The sequence below is a fragment of the Equus przewalskii genome, chromosome 23, assembly GCF_037783145.1.
Source record: "Equus przewalskii isolate Varuska chromosome 23, EquPr2, whole genome shotgun sequence".
Classification (NCBI taxonomy): Eukaryota; Metazoa; Chordata; class Mammalia; order Perissodactyla; family Equidae; genus Equus; species Equus przewalskii.
In genome coordinates this window covers 18,933,873-18,954,954 of record NC_091853.1, presented here as the reverse complement: position 1 = coordinate 18,954,954, position 21,082 = coordinate 18,933,873, and the positions used below count along the sequence as shown (strand labels likewise).

The 21,082-nt window shown below is 37.3% G+C and overlaps 1 protein-coding gene across 9 annotated transcripts in view; it reads right to left on the bottom strand.

Annotated features, from left to right (window-relative positions):
- Positions 1-21,082, bottom strand: part of HMCN1 (hemicentin 1) — a 434,632-nt gene that overhangs the window by 96,510 nt on the left and 317,040 nt on the right. For all 9 annotated transcript variants that reach the window (XR_011532218.1, XR_011532219.1, XR_011532217.1 and 6 more), the window contains 10 exons: positions 17,395-17,545; positions 15,630-15,824; positions 14,066-14,179; positions 9,621-9,808; positions 7,876-7,972; positions 1,905-2,066; positions 1,077-1,190; positions 759-961; positions 389-470; positions 148-279 (listed from right to left, as the gene is read on the bottom strand). Coding sequence is in view for 3 of the 9 variants with exons in the window: in XM_008514091.2 (XP_008512313.2) it covers positions 148-279; positions 389-470; positions 759-961; positions 1,077-1,190; positions 1,905-2,066; positions 7,876-7,972; positions 9,621-9,808; positions 14,066-14,179; positions 15,630-15,824; positions 17,395-17,545 (1,438 nt within the window). In the remaining 6 variants the exon portion in view is untranslated. The remainder of the gene's footprint in view (positions 1-147; positions 280-388; positions 471-758; positions 962-1,076; positions 1,191-1,904; positions 2,067-7,875; positions 7,973-9,620; positions 9,809-14,065; positions 14,180-15,629; positions 15,825-17,394; positions 17,546-21,082) is intronic.

The window sequence follows — 21,082 nt, the reverse complement described above, 5'->3', positions numbered from 1 at the left end:
AATGTATTTCCTAAGTTTATATTTCAGTACATCAGGCTTTCTGAACTACACACAGCTACAAGTATAATACTGAAAATGTGCTAGTTTATCAATCTAGTGAATTAAGAGCCAAAGAAAATAATCATAAAAAGTACACAGCTCTATTACCTATGGGCTTATGGTTCTTTACCCACGCTATGGTGGGAGGCGGGATTCCAGTGGCATCACAGGTTAAGGTCACAGGATTGCTGATGGTCTCAACAACCACTTCTTTTTCAGGTCCTTCGATACTGGGTGGCACTGTAAAAAGACAGAAGAAAATCATGTGTCCTCATTAAGCTAATTGAAGATACTTTTTTTCATTTGCATATCTGGGGGAAAAAGAGTTGTATTAGAGGCAGATGCTCACCATATACATTGAGGTGGAAATTTTTATCATCCCGTCCTGCTACATTTATAGCTCTACATACATACTGGCCTGTGTCAGATACCTAAAAGAAAAAGATACTATTGTATGTGCTCCATTAAGTTACAGATGACCAATCACACTGTTCGAGTGTAGATTAAATCATCAGTCATCTTTATGCTCAAATGCCCCGGTTCTAAGTGCCTTCTACAATCCTACTTTTTTAAATGAAAATAAGGTCAACGGCATTGATGATGTTAGTTTTTAATGAAAATCATTTTTCACTGTAGTAAAGGAAATATGCAGCTTCCAATTTTCTCTTCTGTAATCCCACCAAGGACTCATGACATGCAAACAAGAATAAAAGATGCACCTCAGCTTTCTGGATGTACAGCATTTGTCCATCTGCTAAGATCTCCGAGTGAGTCGATTCTGTTATCATCCGCCCATTCTTATACCAGGTGATGACTGGAGGTGGGACAGCGTTGGACTCACATGCCAGTGACACTGGGGTCCCCTCTCTTACATTGACTACAGAAAGCGAGTCACTGCCTTGATCTTTAATGCTTGGGGGCACTAAGGGAAGGAAACAAGAACAGAAGGATTTTATTTTTCATGAAGGTGCTCAGATAGAAAATATTTAATACCAGTTTAAAAATGAAAGAATGTTATGAGGAGTGCAAAATCAAACCATAAACAGTCAGGAAAACTTTTTTCTTGCTTTCGCCAGCTTGGTTGATAGCTATGCAAGTGTATTCACCACCATCAGATACCTTGGCCCGAATAATTTGTAGAGTTCGACCCCCTGTGGACAAAAATAATGGAAATTGATGAGTGGTATAGAGGTCGGTCTAGTAAGTATTTTATCAATAAGATAAATGGAAAAGTAGATCCTTTCCCTTAGAGTAAAATTTATATAGAAATGTTCCATATTTGAAATAAAATAATTGAATCAGCTTTCTTTGATCCTTCCTTCATTATTGATTCTACTTCCTTGTAAAGGAAGAAATTCATAAAATTGTTCTCTCCAGTAACCAAACATGGATGGTGGAACTGTTTCACATAGGTTCTCTTGAGCAAACAGTAACTGTGCTATAGTCCAATATATTCACAAGTATTTTCTGGTTTTAAATCTCCCCCAGTGCAGAAGCGACTGTCTGTCACTCTATTTATCTATCCTCAAGGAGCTTTAGGAGGAATTAAAAACAACCAGCAAACTTATTCAATGAAAGCACTGCTTACTAGTCTATCACCCCCAAGGAATGACTAAGGAGTTCTGTTCCTAAATTTCAGAATTTCTTTAAGTAGATCTGTTACTGTACATTCGTAGTAAAATCATAAAAGTCTATACAATCTTGTCCTAATGGCCCCAAATGGGTAAAGAGAGGCATTTAACATAAACACATAAGTGGAGCAAGACAAAAGATTGACAAAAGACTAAGTTGAAATGCGATTTGTATTAAAAATAAAGGAAAATGAGACAGTTTTGCCCACCTTATAAGAGCAGCAAGTTCCTTACCAGGCACAATGAGAGCGTTTGTGTTTAGCTTGATAGGCTGTTCATTCTTGAGCCAGCTGAGATCAGGGGGAGGGAAACCAGAGACTTCACAGGTCAAAGAGATGAAATGGTTCACCACCACAGTGAGATTTTCAGGGTTAGGACCAAGGACACTTGGAGGAACTATAATAATAAATATATTAAAAGTGAAATCTGATATTACCAGTAACACATATTCCAATTTATTAGCATAAGCCCAACCACTGTATCTGATAAAGCACTGAGTTAATGATGCTGTTAATTATCTAGGTGTCTTTCTTCTTAGAATTCCCTAAGGGCTTCATTAAACTTTATCCATCAGTTTTGTTTTCCCCAATTGAAGGAGAGTCCCAGAATTTTCAAAGACAGATTTACTCTGCATTTTGTCTGGAAAATGTAGTTGGCAGTTCCTAAGATGGTTTTGTCAATGTACAAGGAAAGACCTAATGTGCTTTTTATGAAGCACATTTTAATATTCTTCTTTTTAATATTACATCCTTATTTAAAGTTTTTATTTTCCTGAATAGTAGATATTTAATTTTAGGGTATCTGTCTATCAATAAACTATACAGGTTATTTTGACAATGTAAACCAATGACTTTCAAGATCAGCAGAAAATTTAAGAAATAAACAACTCTATAGTATATTGTTCATTACCAAAAAGAATTCCATAAGCAAAAGTAGTGCAGAGAAAAAGCGAAGTTAAAAAAAAAAATGAGATTAATAATGCAATGCCATTTATGCATATTAAAACAAATGCATATGGAACAATATATGTTTTAGAAGGACACATGCACATGGAAAGAATAACATACATATTCCCATGGTTTCCTATGAAGGAGGAGGGAAAATATGAGCAAGGAATGGGTATAAAAATGCATGAATATATGAATGAATGAATAGATAAGAAGTAAAAGTAGAGATGGGTCTTGTTCCAACCAGTGAAGATAGGCATGAACTAAGGAATTCAATTAATATGACACTCTATTATACTAGGACTGAGGTCTTAAAAAAACATAGAAAATAAAAGCAGAACATCAAAAAGGCACAATTGCCATTTTTCTTTTACTATCACATGGTTATTTTTCATCTACTAATCTTAATATTCATTCATTTATCAAACATTTATTGAATACCTACTTATTCCAGATGTACTAGGTGCTGATGCAGTGTGAAAACGTAATAGACAATAACTGTACAGAGCTAATAACTTAGTCATAATGACCTTGAACTAAAAATGACAGCTAACTTTTTTTTAAGTGGTTTGCTGTGCCAGGAACTGCTCTAAACAGTTCACATACTTCACATACACTATCTCATTGAATCTTCCTACAAGCTTATGTATCAGATACAGTTCTTACCCTCCTAGTATAGATGAGGGAGCTGAGACATAGAGAAGTTAGCATCTCGCCTAAGGGTTCACAGTTAGTTACTGGAAGAGATAGGTTTGGAAGCTAAGCAGTCTAGCTCTAGAGCCCCTTTTCTTAGCCACTGTTCAATACTGCCTAGTAATTACAAGTGTAACGAGTGTCAATCAGAAGAATAGAGTTATGGCAGGGAAGTAATCTCGTTTGGGTATCAGGAGGAGGAATTGACATTTAAGAAGATACTTGAAATATGACCAGGAATAAGCTAAATAGAAGACAGGAAATGGGTGTGTCTCCAGAAAGAAGGGACAACATGTATACAAAGGCCCAAAAGGGGAAAAAGACATGGCATCTAGAAGGCTGATATGAACTGAATTTGAAGAGCAAGGTTGCGGGGTAGGCAGAAGATTAAAGGACTAAGCAAGGATAAGATTCTATGGGGTCTTCTGGGCATTATTAAAAATGCTGAGGGGCTGGCCCAGTGGCATAGTGGTTAAGTTCACGTGCTCCACTACACTGGCCCAGGGTTTGCAGGTTCAGATCTTGGGCACAGACCTACACACTGCTCATCAAGCCATGCTGTGGTGGCACCCCGCATACAAAATAGAGGAAGATTGGCACAGATGTTAGCTCAGGGCCAACCTTCTTCACCAAAAAAAAAACAAAACAAAAAACTGCTGAAATACATGCTAGGGATTGGGAAGCTGAAGAGTGGTTTAATAGAAAATTAATTTAAAAGATATCAGTCTGGCCACAGTGGAGAGAACCGATGAGAAGGCTAGAAGGACCAGTTACGAGACTATTGCTGTAGTATATGCAAAAGATTATTATAGTTATGCCTAGGATGGTGCCTGAAAGGATCAAGAAAAGTGAGTGGATCCCAGGATATTTTGTAGGTAGAGTCTTTAGGAGTTGATGTTCTCAGGGTGAGGTTTAAGGAAGAGGAGAAGTCAGGGATGACGTCCATTTTTCTGGCTTCAACAACGGGTAGATTGGTGATTGCCTCTACTGAGACGGAGATCATTGGAAGAGGAACACATTTTGGGGAAACAATAATGAGCTCAGTTATATACACATTGTCTTAGGGTGACTGTTAGACATTTGTGTCAGTAAGAAGTAGACATTTGGAAAGAAGAGTCAGAAACTCCTGAGGGGGCCCTGGCTGGAGATAAGAATTGGAAACTATTTGCACAGAGACTGTATCTGAAATTTGGGAACTTGTGAAATCACCTAGGAAGAGAGTGGGAAGAGAACAAAATCTAGAGCTTGGAAAACTAAAGTGTCATAGTGGAGAGGAGGCACCAGCAAAGACAACTAGGAATGAGAGATGGGAAAGACAAGATATAAATAAGGGGTGTGGGTGTCCCAAAAGCCAAAGGAAGAGAATTTTTGAAAAAGATAGTGGCCAATTATGTCAAATGCTCAGAAGTAAGAAAGATGAAGCCTGGAAACTGCCTGCTTGAATGGACATTTCACAAACTCAGTGAGCAGCTTCATTGGAGCTGTGGAGGGGAAATTTGGAACACAGTGGTGGGAGGGGAGAGTGGGAGTGAGGAAATGGAGACTAATTATATACAGCTATTAGAGAAGGTTGCTTTGAAACAGGGGGGAAAGCTAGGGAGGTAGCTGAAGAGAGAGACTCTTAGAGAGACTTTAATTGTTTTAAGAGGGAAGAGACAAATAAATTTGGGAAGGAGCCAGTAAGGAACGAGAATTTCAATATTAGAGAGGAAGAGAGGAGACTGCGATTTTTGAGGCAGTAGTGGCCAGAGACCTCTAGAGTCAGGTTAGTCTTTGGCATTTGGAAGGTGGAAGTATGCTTCCATCTTTTGTTGTAACAGGGTGAAAAGACGGCAAAAACAGATGCAGTTAATGTTCTCAGGGCAATGGTAAGAATTTGAGGTGGGATCTGGGATATGCCTTCTCTTTTCCCTGTAAAACAGGAGGTGAGGGCATCTACCGAGAGAAAGTGAGAGGGGGCTGTTATGGACTGAAAGTTTGCATCCTCTGCAAATTCACATACCGAAGCCCTCACTTCCAGGTGGCTATATTTGGAGATGGGGCCTTAAAGAAAGTAATTAAGGTTAAATGAGGTCATAAGGGTGAGACCCCGATCCTATAGGATTAGTGTCCTTACAGCAAGAGACATCAGAGAGCTTCCTCACTTTCTATCCACACAGGCTCAGCGGAAAAGCCTTGTGAGGACAAAGTGGCCATCTACAAGTCAAGAAGAGCCTTCACCAGAAACTGAACCTTGCTGGCACCTTGATCTTGGACTGTCCAGGCTCCAAAACAGTGAGAAACCAAATTTCTGTTGTTTAAGCAACGCAGTCTCTGGTATTTTGTTATGGCAGCCTGAGCAAACTTAAACAGGGGCCATCTGATATTTGAGGAGGGGGTGAAGGTGTGAGGGAGAAGACCCAAGAAAGAGGCCCCAGGCAGCACGGAGGACCCAGGTCCAGCTGGTACCTATGAATTTATAATGACACCATTATTCGTGACTCCAAGAGCTCCTCCAGCCATGGTTAGCTACCTAGGTGCAGGTACAGTGCAGATGTGGAACTGTGAGAGGTAATACAGAACAGCAGCTAAGTAGAAAAGCTCTGGGATCAGACTGCCTCCATTAGAATCCTGGTTCTGTATTTGCAACTGCGGAACTCTGAACGTGTTAATCTCACTCAGCCTGTTTTACATCTGTAAAAGAGGTATAAAATGGTACCAACCACTCAGGATTATTGAGATAATTAAGTGAAATAATACATATAAAACACTTGGCACAGCACCTGGTGGGTATCAAGTGGTCAGTATGCAGAGTGAGCTTTTACTCAGCAAGAACACTGAGAAGACTTGGGCTAAGAGAAGTGATGGAAATGCTGTTCCATGAAAGGTAAGCTGGATATGAAGCAGCGTGAAGACACTGAGGCTTGAAAACTGAGAGGTCAACAGATCGAAGGTTAGAGCCCAAAAGAAGCAAGCATTGTGGTAGTGGGTGGTAACAAATGGTATGGTTTTAAGTGAAAATAATTTAAATTATTTCTCCGCAAAATGAATTTTCCAATATTTAAGTGTGGGTTGCTGATTGCAACTGAGAGTTCAAGATGCCATTAACTGGTGAAAGAGGAAACACTCTCCTGAATGCCAATCCTTCTAGCAAGGGCTGCCCATTTTTTGCCAGGAGTTCCTTGGTGCGGGGCCGCCACTGGATATGCACTTCCAGTGTTTTTGCTATGCATTAATAGACAATGGATATCAAGGAAACATAAGAAAGGAACCACAAATATTTAGCAACTACCACAACTATAGACATCACTCTAAATTTAGGGAGACCAAGATCTGTAAGAAATGACCATTCATCTACAGTACTTACAATAAAGCTATGGAATAGAGGTGAAGATACAGACATATAAAGGTAACACAAGGCAACGTACGTAACTGCTATAAAGGGGATATTTACAGATGCTTTTGATCACATAGAGGAGGAAAAATTAATTCCGCCGTGGTGAATCAGGAAAAATAATGAACATTTTTACTTTTAACATTTATTCCATTGTACTTTACAGATTAGAATGTGTACTTTCCCAATGATTATATTTGTTTAATAATTCATTCTTTCTGGGAATTTGTAACACATTTGTTTCTGCTTGGGTCAGATTTATTCATTAAAAAAACCTGGAAGATATTGATTAAGCACCCACTGTGTGCTACTCACTGTGCTAAGCACTGGGAATACAAAGATAAAAGTGTTTCAAATATCTGTTACACAAAACACTAAACACGGTTAGACTCTACATTCCCTACATATCACACCAAAAAAAGTATATCCATGATGCTAAATCCAGGTCCCTGCAGGGGAGAAATTTTTCATGCAATTTCAAATTTCAGCTATTTCCAAAATGAGCTAGAATTTTATATATATCTCACACATGTAAAGGAAATCTTCTACAACGATTGTTCACCATTTCCAATTTAATATTCTGGAGGCCGCTGTGTGTCAGGAAAATAAAACTACTCTTTTGTGGTAGAAAATCAATGGCCGTTTTAGGAAAAAAATAGTATTTATGGAGTGTTTGGCATATAAAGAGAACTTAAAGTTTGATGAATGAATTAGATGTGCTGATGGTTTTAGGAATTATTTAACTCCACAAAGTGACTTTTTCTTCGCCAGGGCGTATATGAGGTACCAGAGATGGGGCCCCACAGGAATTCTACCCTTGAGGATGGAAACTGGTTCCAATCAGGGCTAGTGGATGAAATTTTATGAGCAGAAGATTTATATTTGGTCCTAACTTCATAAAAACTGTAATCCTTGGGATTTTAAATTTTGACTTTTTGCTTCCAAATATGTAGGAGTAACTACTTTCTCGTGAGGAACTGAAATAATAACAAAAACAGGCTCCCTAGAAGATTCGTACTTAATAAATCCTACTAGCTGTGGTGGGAGGAAAGAAGGGAGGAGATTGAATGAATGCAGGCTCTGCACATCGTTCAAGTTTAAAAAACACAAAATAAGCCTACATAATACAAAACACAGTTTTCCTGCTTTTTCAAGCATGCTCTAACAGATGTTTTTGGAACTGAGCTCTTACCATGAACGTTGAGGTTAAAATACTTTTTGGCACTTCCAGCTGTGTTCTCGGCAATGCACACATACCTGCCGATTGATGTTATTTGAATGTTCAGAATCTAAGGAAAAAATGAAGAAATTCCAAGTGAAATTTCTTATAAAGCAACTTGTCATAATTTTTGAGAATAAACAATACACATTCTTTCTAGTTAGTACCAGATGAACATAAGATACTAAAAACATAAGAAAAAAATACTAAATACATACTAAATACTAAATACTAAATACTAAATAAATACTAAATACATACTAAAACATAAGAAAAAAAATTTGTACATAACAGTGCTGATGGTGACTTTTATTAGGTCAATCAGGTAAATATTTCTTTGTAAGGATTTCCGATCAGAAACGCAAGTTTTTACGCACTGTGGTATACTGACTACAAAAGTGTCCCAAATTATTCTCCCACTTTCCTATCTACACCCTGGCAATGTGACTTCAAATCTCCTCCCATCGAGATGCTGAGTAAAGATGTGGGATTTGTGTTGGCCTCGTGCCTGGTTTTGACCAAAAGAATGTGATGGAAGGGACAGTGTGCCATTTCAAACCTAGGACTGAAAAGGCATCGTGCACTTTTCCTTACTCTGTTGGAACTGGGCCACCACCATGTGACGAAGCCAGGACGAGCCTGCTGGAGGGTGAGAGGTCACGGGGTGAAGAATCAGCCTAGTTACGGTAACCAAGGCCATGGATGAGAGCCCAGCCAAGATCCGCAGAGCCACCTATTTAATCCACAGCAGCCGGGCACTGGAGTAAGCCCAGCTGAGACCAGAAGAATCACCCAGCCAACCAGAAGACTTGAGAGCCAAATAAATACTTAATGTTTTAAGTTGACATTTTGGAGTGGTTTGTTTCATGCAGCAATAGTTAGCTAACACAGCAGTTATATTTTCTTTATTCCATTATGCAGAAATTTCTATCCATCTGTATGTCTTTTGGCCCTCAACACAGAAACATTTAAGTATTTTTGGTAGAGGTTGTATAATCACCAAATAGAAACTGTCACAATGTTTAGAAGATACTTCGAGAATTCAAGCTTATTTACAAGCAGTAACCTGATTCTTTGTTTTTTAATAGAACTCCATGAGCTATGTCCTATGTTGGATACGCTGACAGCTATGCTTAGATTCTTGGGCCTATAGAACATCATTTATATGTTCAAGAAATAATTTATTAAGTTGTATCCTAACAAAAGAGTTGGTGTTATTTCTACAAGTGCCTAACTTTCTTTTAGGACATTTGAAAACAAAATAGAGAGATGCCCACTGGTGAACAAGAGTTCAGGATATTTATGTGATTTCCATGGTTATTTATTATCAATTCTTTGCCAATACAGGACAAAATTTAATCTACAGGGAACATTACACCACCTACAATTTTACCATCAGAAATATGCAATGGAAAGGATTGTAATAATCTGCTTATAATGTGTTTTTTATCACAAAGGCCGTATTGTAGTGCTGTTTGTGTGTGTGTGAGTGTACTGAATGTACAGAGACTTTCTGGAAGAATTCATACAAAACTGTAAACAGTGGTCACTTCTGATAGTGGGAATAGAATGACAAGAATTTTATTTTATATCCTTCTTATGGTTAATTTTTACAAATACACTTATAAATCAATAAAAATTATTTTTAAAAGTCAAAAAGACTTGTTATAAAATACAAAGTCAAATAGATATTTTAAAATTAGATGTTTTACTTTTACCTGCAGAATTCTTCCATTAGATAGAAACTTATGATGCTCATCTTCTAGCAAGGGCTGCCCATCTTTTTGCCAGGAGTTCCTTGGTGCGGGGCTGCCGCTGGATATGCACTCCATCAGCACGCTCTGGTTCACCAGCACAGTGACCTCCTCGGGGAGATCACTACTTGCTCCCTTGATACTTGGTGGCACTAATAAGTGATTGTAACCAAGAGGTTATGATAGGAAACAAGGTCTTTTCTAAATTATTCTAGTTTTCAGACAACTTTAAAAAGTTTGGAATAATAGAGGAGCAAAACTTGAAGAAGAAACAGGGATCCTCAAGCAACATTTTACACCAACAAATTAGGGTGGTGATAAAAATTATGTGAATTTCCCTCTCTTCACCCACCCTAGACTAACCCCTCCCATGGTTTCATTCCCGTTTAGGTCAATCCCAATTCTTCCCCAAAATATCTCATCTTGCTTGTCTCTTAGCCCTTTTCACTATGCCCTCTGGGTTTTCAAGCAGACATGCAAGTAGCATCTGCATGAATTAATAAAGTCTATTTGGTCATCTAGACAAGTCAGATAAGTTATATCTTTAAAGTGTATTTGAAATGTACAAATTTGGTCTCATTTGTGAGGGAATTGTCTGGGCTCCTCAAAGTATGTTTCCCCAGCCTCAGTATCAGTGGAATCAGCATCACCTGGGAGCTTGCTTAGAAATGCAGATTTGGGGGCCAACTCAGATCTCCTCAATCAGCATCTCTAAGAGAGGCCAAGAAGTCTGTGTTTTAACAAACTCTCCAGGTGATCCTTATGCATGCTAAAGTTTGAGAAGTCACGCTCTAGATTTTCCTACATGTGTTCATTCTCATTTAAAATACTACTGTTGAATCCAAGTTCAGGTCTAGCTTACGTTAGACTGGTCAGTTATAAAAAAATCACATATTACCCATAGAATTTTAAAAAGCAGAAATGTTAAACTAGGAAAGCATGTGTTGGCTACTTTTGTAAATGCAGAAATTCATTTTCAAAGTGAATAATCGTTTTGTTTTGAAAACTTAGCTATTTTAAGTTTCACTCTCTTAAAATGTACCATATCTTTTGCAATCAGTAAAGACTGTATGTTTAATGTAGATGGAAGCTGATGGTATTTGGGTGTCTCAAAAGCTAAACGGAAAGTCTGTAAAGAAAATTACAAGGCACATGAAAGAACTTCAATGTTATTTTGAATGCATATTTTCACATTAAAGTTATATAATTCTAACTATACTTTAGTAAACATAAAATATATAACAAACTGCAGATTAGTAAATAATAACCTTGAATTTCAGATTGAATGAGGCTATCACTACCCTCATACCATGAGAACCAATCAAATGAAATGTTGGGACATAAAGATTTGATGTTTTACTCAGTTTTGCCTGGAGCTGAACCATCCGGTGGTACCAGGAGATACACTACAGGTCCAAGGTCTGACCAGTGCAGGCCTCCACCAAAGCTCTGTGCTCTGACCTGCCCCGCTGCTGCCTCCCCCCCCAGCTGGGTTATACCAGTCAGAATTGTTCTCAGTGGCACCTAGGAGGTGAGCATTAAACGTTGTGAAACAGTTTAGACAGAATTCTGGGTCCAATTCATTTTTCTTGCTTTGTTCCCACCTCTCAACTCTGAACTCATCTCCAACATGCCTTCCAACTTCTTCCTAATTAAAAATAACAGACGGAAGGCATGAACATCTACCCTTGACTACCTAATCCCTAAATTCCATGTCGATTTAACTGAATCCCAGTCCTTGCCAAACTACACTATGTTCCTACTTTATCAGATCCATCCACTCTGTCTTAAACTAAACTCTTTCCAAACTTAGGTCAAATTATGCCAGGTGGTCTGGGATACTCCTTCATGGTTCTTGATGATGTTAGTACTGATTTTCATTGTCTTCTCCTCCTTTTTTCTTCTCCTTATTACTATCTTGTAGACTTTAAAATCTACGTTGATGACCCATCCCACCCTAACTAGTTTCACCCCTACCCCACTTCAGCCAGCCAAAGACAGTCACACCTTGGACCATTCGACATTAACACCTCTTCCCTCCGCAAGTTTATCAGCTCCCTAAAGAAGGACTCATGTCTACTGTATTCACTGCTGTATCCTCAGTGCCTGGCACATAGTGAGCAATCAATAGATATTCGTCAAATAAGTGGATTTTGGACTCCAGTGTTTTCTCTCTTCCACCACTTTTCAGCCTTCCTTTATAAGCTGCTTTCTGTTTGCACTTGCAGTCCTCCTCCACTTATGATCAGCCCATCAGCCTCTTTCCACCATTTTCCTCTTGCCCTGCCCAGACCTCCTAGTGGTTTATTTTGATGAGGTTCTGTCTCACCACATATTCTAGGATCTCTCACTCTCCAGTGCTTCCACAATGTGTACCTTGTGGCAAGACCCTGGCCCCCAGGTAGACCACACCACCTATTTTTTCTACCTCTGCCCCCAGGTTACTAAGGGTGGCTGAAGGAACAATGACCGAGCCAAATGGCTCCAACTTCCTCGGCTGACTGTCTGTCACATCCTCCATAGTGGCAATCACTAACATTTTCTGTTTTCCACAGGCCCCAATTCTACCCCTGCCTCTATTTCTCTTGCTCTCATACTTAATGGAAAGGACTAAATACACTTGATATGCATTCCCACATTTCCCTTCTAACCATTCCAAAGAATGGTAATTCACTACCATGAAAGGCTAATTAACCCCTCTTGGTTCCCTGATTGCATTTTTCACCTGTTCCAGGACCTTGCTCCATCAACCCCTGCACCTTCCTCCCATCCACACAGATACTTGGAACTTTAACTTGTCCCTTTCTATTGGATCATTTTCTTTGGTCTATAAGGAAGCTCAAATCTCTCTTAATTCTGTTTCTTCAAACAAGCTATTTATCCTAAAATTATATCCCACCTCTTCCTTTCTCTGCAAAATGTCTTAAGTGTACTGTATATTTGTTTCTTGTTTTTTCTGACTACTTGCTCAATATTTATCCTTTTGTTCTGTGGCTTTGCACCACACCATTCTATCTAAATTGATCTTTTGAATTTCACCAATGATTTTTTTTTGGTTTTAAAGTCAAATGGCCTTTTTTCAGTCTTTATTTTCTTAAAATAAGTTTAAGTTTTCCTTTTAAGTTTCTTAAGTTTTCCTATACTTGCTTTAGCATTCAATACTAAACCCACTTACTGAAAACCTTTTCTAAGCCTTGGGTTCTGTTTACTGGTTTTCATTAACTCTCCAAATTGTTTCTCCTCTAATTCAGTTTTCCTTTTCCTGTCTCCTACCTATAAATAATTCCATCATGATCAACTTTGGGTCTTCTACTCTATCTATAACCCCTTCTGTTGGAAATCTCATGCCTTTGAATATCACCCGTTTGTGGATTCTTCTCAAATCTATATTTTTAGTCTAGTTCTCTCTCCTGTGTTGTAGTTCCATACTTCCAATGGCCCATTCAACAACTTACCTAAGTATTTCCAACATGTCCAAAACAAAACTGACTTCCTTCTTCCCAAATCATGTTGTTTTCCTAGGTCTGCTATTATTATTATTCTTGCTACCATTTTCTTAATCACTCAGGATACAAATCTCATTTTTCGTCTACTCCAAGATGAGTGCCTAATACTTCATATCACTTAATTACTTTCTCTATAAAATCTTTCATACTGTCTGCTTCCTATATATTCTCAGTGCCACTTCTCTAGATCAATCTCTTCTAATGGAAGCGTCTATTTGTTTCTGCCTCTAGTAACATCACTTCTCTCTCCCCTTCAAGGTACAATACTTCTTCCACTCTCAGTCCACGAATTCCGATGGAGACAACTCTGGTTCAAAGGTGGGCAAATGAACCAGGCCTTATCAGTTAGGCCTCTTGGCTTCTGTGTTGGTTTAGGGAGGGAAATGCGACTCCTGCTCGGCCAAATAAAGCCACGGAAATCCAATTCTAGGACTTCAGTTGTAAATAGTGGGAAAGAAAAGCTTTCATTTGGATGTAAAACTAGAATGATGTAAGACTAGAGCTGCTAGGGGCTGACTTGCCATCCAAGGGGATCCCCTACCTGACAGTGATTATAACAGAGAAAAGCAAAGCCAAGAGAAAGAGAAAGAGAAAGGGGAAGTCTGGTTGATTTCTTTTGAGCCATGGAAGTCAGACATGACAGTAGCCACCTCTACTCCAGGACTCTTCAGGTTCATGAGTCAATGAATTCTCTTTTTTTGCTTTAAGCCAGTTTATTTGATGCTTCAAGAGTCCTAATTAATATGCTCTCAATTTGAATAAGATAATTAACTCCTTGGTAGAACTATCAGTTTCTGATTATTTTTATAGTCTCAAGTGTTTTGCAGCATCCTGGAAACATTGGTTCTCAGAACACTTTTTTGAGTGAAAGAATGCATAATAAACAAAAGGAAACAAACTCACAGAGTACACGGACATCATACTGAAGGGAATCTTCTCCAGCCTCATTCACAGCCACACACGTGTATCTCCCAGCATCTTCTACTCTAGCCCGGGGAATCTGCAACACTCGCCCTCCTGAAAATATATCCCAATATGTTTACTTCTCCAAATCTTAGAGTTAATACAATAACAGAGAGACAGTTTTTCAGGTCTATTGACTTCCTTACATTTTCTTTCAAGGTTCTTACTTCATCCAATGGCTCGGTTTTAATCCCATATATCACTTTTATAACAAACACTGCATTATTGAAAAGTGATCCAATATATGAATCAGATCTCTTGAGAAATGAATAGCTCATATAGATTTTCCTCAAGGTGGGGAATGTTGCTCTGTGCCTCTCATCAGGTTCCATGTGGAATGTTACTATGTAGTAACTTCTTGCTTTTACAGTTTTGAACACATGTAAAAGAAGTTTGGTTTAAGAAAATAATAGCCAAGGATGCAAAAGGTATAAAGTATACCATTATACATATAATCTTGAAAGAATAACTCTGTGTATTTTTTAACTTTTCATGTTGCTATAATTTCAAACATAGAGAAAAGTTGCAATAAGTGTATAAAAATTATCACCTATGTTTACCAATTGTTTATATTTCATTGCATTTGTTTTATCTCTGTCAATATATATATATATATGTATATAAAAATCTTTTTCTGAACCATTTGTGAGTAAGCTGAAGACATGGTAGCGTAAATGCTAAATATTCATAAATATGTATTTCATGAGAATAAGCATAATCCTTTATATAACCATGGTATAATGATCAAAATAAAAAGATTTAAAATCAATACCAAACTACTATTGAATCCATTGTCCATGTTCAAATTTCATTATTATTACAATATTGTGTTTTATACCTATTTTTCCCAAGCCCAGATCCAATTTAGGATCACATATTACATTTAGTTCACATTTCTGTCTAGTCTTTTTTTTCCCCAAGATATTCTTTTATTCAGTTGAGATGAAATTTACATACAGTGGAATGCACTGACCTTAAGTGTACATTTTTTTAAAGTTTGATAAGTCTATTTGACTGTTTGCTAAAAGTAAATAGAAAGATTCAAAATATTATTCTATAATTCAAACATCTTTTCCATCAATAAACCATGTATCAACTAAAATATTTGGAACTAATAATCTTTATGATAAATGCATTTAATAAACTGAGTAGTAACTATTTGCAAATATAATTTAGAATTTATGATTAATAATGTATAGAAACCAAACTGATTATTTCATGACACTATTAGAGAGATGGAAGCACAGAGAATCCAAAGGACTTTCTTAAGTTGATAGAAGGATCCTGTAGTAGATATGAAAATTAACTAAAGTGTTCTATCCTATGTCAAATTCTCAGCCTGGACTCTCCTAACTTGAAGCTACATGGATACCAGTGGCATTTGGCAGCCTCTGTCAGTTAAACTACATGGCCAGAGAACTCATCAATTCAACTGGTCTAATAAATGAGAAGAAATACATGTGGCAGGGGTTCAGATTTTCACCCTGTTCATAGCAACCATTACCTGGTAAAATCAATATTCTATCACTCGAGGTCAGGGGACGGCCATCTTTGTACCACGTCAGTGTAGGGGGAGGAGCAGCATTTGTCTCACAGTAAAGAGAAATAGGATTGTTGATGATCACATCCTTGGCTTCACCACTCCTGCCAGTATCCAGCATATTTCCTATTTCCCAGAGTTTCTGAAAACTTGGAGGAACTAGGGAAGAAAGACATGAAATTTTGGACATGTGAATGTCAGTGTCAATCCATTAAACAAAGATCTAGGCTGTATTTTCACATGAGTGGTTTGTAAATGTAATAAAGTAGACAATGTGAAAATATTTTCAAGTACTTATACACCTACCAACTCTAGTCCCGAGACTAAAAAATTAGTAGACAGAAGATAGAGCTGGTTCTCACGTGGAAGAACAAGAAGTACGGGGCTCAGAGGGCTGTGCTCATGCTTTGCTCTCCCTGCTAAAACACTCTGGCACTTAGAAGATAAAGGAGCTTGCTTTCAGGCAGGACCTACTAGAATAAGCACGACTAAGGAAGATGATCATATCAGAAAAGACTAATTTTGAAGAACCATTAAAAAATACTGGCTCGGTTCAGAGCATTTCCCAATGATCTCTCTTACTAAGAAGGCTAAAGAAGTTATGCAATCAAGATTAATAACTTCATTAAGAAGAACAGGACATTCTCAAATATTTCTAAGGGACAAGCATGAACTTTCTAGAAGGCAATTTCCCTGTAGAGCAAAAGCACTAAAAAAGTGCATAATACTGGACCCAAATTTTCACTATTAGCAAACTATGAAAAATCAAAGATGTGCAAAAGTTTTATGTATAAAGATGTTCGGTTAAGCGTTATATATGAGTAGTGAACACTTGGAAACAAGCCAGATATTCAACAATAGGAGTCTGGCTAAATAAATATTTCAATACTCAACTAACAAAACAAGTGTAGTTATTAAAAATCATGTTGAGAGTAACAGTATCAACAACAATAATAGCAGGTATTATTTCTTAAGCATTGTGCTAAGGGCTTTACACACTCCTAGTTGGTGCCCACCACAGTTCTTCAAGGCATTAAGTTTAAAAGTGAGGCAACTGGGGCTTAAAACATTTAGGTAACTTGCCCAAGTCACAGAGCTTGCAGCAGACTAAATCATCATTGAATCCCAAGTCTGACTACTTTAAATTGTGACCTTTACTATTTTCTTGTCTTCCATGTAAATGCTATTAAAAAAGAAAACAGAAAACTTCATGGGTCCCGCCCAGTGGCGCAGCGGTTAAGTTCGCACGTTCCGCTTCAGCAGCCCAGGTTTCACCAGTTCGAATCCCGGTGCGGACCTATGCATGGCTTGTCCAGACATGCTGTGGCAGGCATCCCACATATAAAGTAGAGAAAGATGGACATGGATGTTAGCTCAGGGTCAGTGTTCCTCAGCAAAAAGAGGAGGATTGGCAGTAGATGTTACCTCAGGGCTAATCTTCCTCAAAATAAAAAAAAAAAACTTCATGATATAATATCAGGGGAAACCTAATGTCACAGAGACGTATGTATCATGTGATCCCAATTTGTAAATGAAATATACATTTAAAAATATCAGAAGTAATCCTGAATGATGGGATTTTCTTCTTTGTTAATTTCTTGAGTCCAACTATACAATAATAAATTGATATTATTGTCATCAGAAAAAATACTATTTAAAATAAACAAAATCATCTATTTTTCATTGCTTTGACGAATTAAATTACACAGAATAAGCATATTAGTATTACCTTGTATATTCACATCAAAATCCAGCTCATCTTCACCTGCAAGGTTAGATGCTACACAAGTATATCGTCCAGTGTCAGATATCTGAGCCTCCTTTATTTGAAGTGTGTGTCCACTTGCAGCAATATTAACATGATCATCTGATTTGAGGGGCTGTGATTCAATTATAATAATGTTACCATTAAGTACTCTAATAAATCCTCTAAGAGATCATGCAGTTGATATTTTTATGATTGTTTAATAAGCATAAAATCTTCTGTGAAACAGTCAAGACAACAATAATTTGACTAATTTACTTTGATTAAACTGGTTGTTTTTAAGTAACGATATTTTTATTTATTAAAAATTGTAGCTGATATACTTTACATCTGTGCAAGGTATCTCTGGGTGGTACATTTATATATTTTTTATGATAAAACATATGTTCTTAGATACCACATCCATTTATCCATGTTGGAAAATAATATTTTCAGCTCATCCCATATGGTATTAAAAAAGCATGTCTTTTATGATAATTTTGTAGAAAATGCTAGAGTTTTTTAATGAAAGATTGGGGGTATTAACATAATCTGATTTGATCTAAAATCACTATTGTTCATTCAGAAACATCATTACTTCATAAATGAAAATTTTTAGCCTAGAGATATTTATATTATGTTTTATTGAAAGTATAACTATACTTAATGGAACACTAATCTACAGATATTTATATTATGATATTTTGTTGATATAATAGGACATTTCTCATCATCTAAAAATTTCCTTTTACACTAAATTCCCCCTTATTCCTTGAAGATTTTAGCTCCTGGCTCACTGTCATTCCTTCTAATACTTTTCTTGTAATTCTTGGTGATTTCAATACCCACATAGACAGTGTGTGCTCTCAGCTCCTTGACCGCCTCTCCTCTATCCTTCTAATACTTTTCTTGTAATTCTTGGTGATTTCAATACCCACATAGACAGTGTGTGCTCTCAGCTCCTTGACCTCCTCTCCTCTAATCTTCTTGTCCTCAACCCCTTGTCAGACACCAATACGAGAGTCATATCTAGATCTTATAATTCCAATAACCGCATCTCTTCATAGGCTCAGTTTCAAGTTCTCACAGACCACCACCTCCTAACTTTCTAGCTCACTTCCTCTAGCATCCCAATTCCAATAACTTTTTGACCCACAATCCACTGACCTTATGATTTTTTCATTGCCTCTCACTCTTCTCCTGACCTCTATTCCCTCCTGACTCAGAGAAGCTCTTTTATGGCAGTCACTCCTTGAATAAACCCTCAACTCTCTTGTCCCCTCTCTCTTTATTGCACTCCCCTGGTTAATACCAGTCCTTATCCATTTTGAGCAATCCCTGGTCTACTCAAGTATATCCCTCCAGCAACTGTGTCTTCTCTCACCTGCATCATCATCAATTTATTCTTTTCCACTGGATTATTTCAATCTACATATAACATAGTATAATTTTCCCATTAAAAAAAATTCTTTAGACTGCAGCCTACTTCCACATTTTTCTACTCCCCTTTATAACCAAATGACTTAAAAATGTTTTCTACATATGCTGTCTCCATTTCCTCCCATCTTTCATTGAATCTTCTCTGATCAGACTTTCACCATCTCTACTTGACCAAAATGACTCTGTCAAGGTCACCAAAGACATCCATGTTGCTAAATTTACTGGTCAATTCTCAGTCTTTATTTTACCCAACGAGTGGCATTTAACAGAATTTAATTTGTCTTCATTTTGATATACCTTTTTTCCATATCTTTTGGGACATTTCCCTCTCTGCCCCACAACCTCTAAATGGAGAAGTAACCCAGCACTTAATCCTTAGACCTCTTCTATTTCTGTCTCAACTCACTCTCTTGGTGACTTCATGCAAAACCTTGGACTCGTTTTTGACTCTTCTCTCTCCCTCACATCCTGCTACCATCTTCATCCAAGAAACAACTCTCTCTCTTCTGGACCCTTGCAAGAAATTCAAATCTGGACCCTCCCTTTCTTTTCCCAACACAGGAGCCAATGTAATCTTTTCAAAATCTGAAGTCAGATCATAACACTCTTGTGTTCAAAATTTTCCAGTAGCTCCCCATCAGTATAAAGGCCAACGAGTCTGCTAGGCAGTGGGATCTGGCCTTCCATCAATCATTAGCCCACATCTCCTGTGTTCTCGTGGATCACGGCACTCCAGCCAAAATGCCTCCGCGCCTTAGCCCTTGCTATTCTCTCTACTTTGGAATATTTTCCCCTCAGATATCTTATGTCTGCTTCCTTCACTTTCTTTGAGTTTCTGCTCATATATCACTTTACCAGTACGGCCTTCCCTATATAAACAAGAGATCACACTCCCACACCTATTGTTCTCCTTCCTGACTGAATTTTCACCGCCACACCTACCCCATCTGGCACATTATAAGTTTTACTGGTGGGTTTGTTTAGGTTTTGTCTCAAACTTCATATGAATGGAGATCTTTGTCTATTTCCTTTAGCTATATCCTTCGCACCTAAAACAGTGTCTGGCAAATAATGTGTTCAATAAATAATTTGGGATGCATGAATTGTTATTAATATTGTATCACATATAAAAATAGAATAATTTAAAATTTCTATGCTAAAAGAAAAACTGCAGAGCATGAATAAACAAAATTCAAAGACTCTACAAACACTTATTGTGGCTAACACTGCCAATATTTTTGGTGGACTTTGTTAAAAACACCATTTTGCTCAAGTAGTGTTGCTTATGTGAAGAATGAAATAACAGAAGAAAGGCTACGGAAAATAAACAAAAACCGTTATTTTTTGGCACACATTTTAGGGACCAATCCCCAAACCTGAAAAATTTGCAGCTGAAAGCATCACGATTGCATTAATTTCAGAATCTGGATTTGAAACTGTAATTAAACTATTTATTATGAAATTAAAAAAAACAAAACTGCCTAATTTCTGGTGCAATTCTAGTCTTTACCTAATTTTTGTGATTGTATGTGTTTATGTGTGTGTGTGCATGTGTAGTAACTACAATGAATGAAAAGGCTTTAGATAAAATTAAAAACAAAATAATAAGATTTCAAAGGAGACAGGAATTAATTGTTTCCAAGCAAACTCATATAAATTTGATATTGTACCACGAAGTGTGCTTGTAATCAGAAAAGAAATTGTAAACAGAACATGGTGGGAGTTCCATATTTCTCCTCTTGCAATGGCTTCCAGATGAAACTTGCTTATTTTATAAGAGATGATTTTTTTTTTCTAGCTGCCAGTATTGCAAAATCCATCCGTAAAGCTATATCTTTTTGCATCTTAAATCATGGCTCTAACCTGAGCTTCTACAGCTGGAATTTAACTGACCATTTGGTTGATTATGTGTAAAAGAGGACAAATAGCAGCTTAGCTATGTCACATCTGTATTAACCACAGCGTTAAGTGCAGCTAAAAAAAATCTATTTTGGTTTAAAAACACCAGGACATATGTCTTTTAAAACCTGCATGGAAGAAAATAAGTTGAATGAGAAATAAGGATATGTGATCTTAAAGTCAGATCATATACTTGAAGAATGTGCCTTTTATTTAAAGTTTCTTATTCCCCCTAGTTAATGTATTGGGCACTTAATCATCACATGTAGCTTTACTTCTTCATCTTGGAATATTAAAAATGTTACTTTTTATAAAAGAGTTAAAAATGTTTACA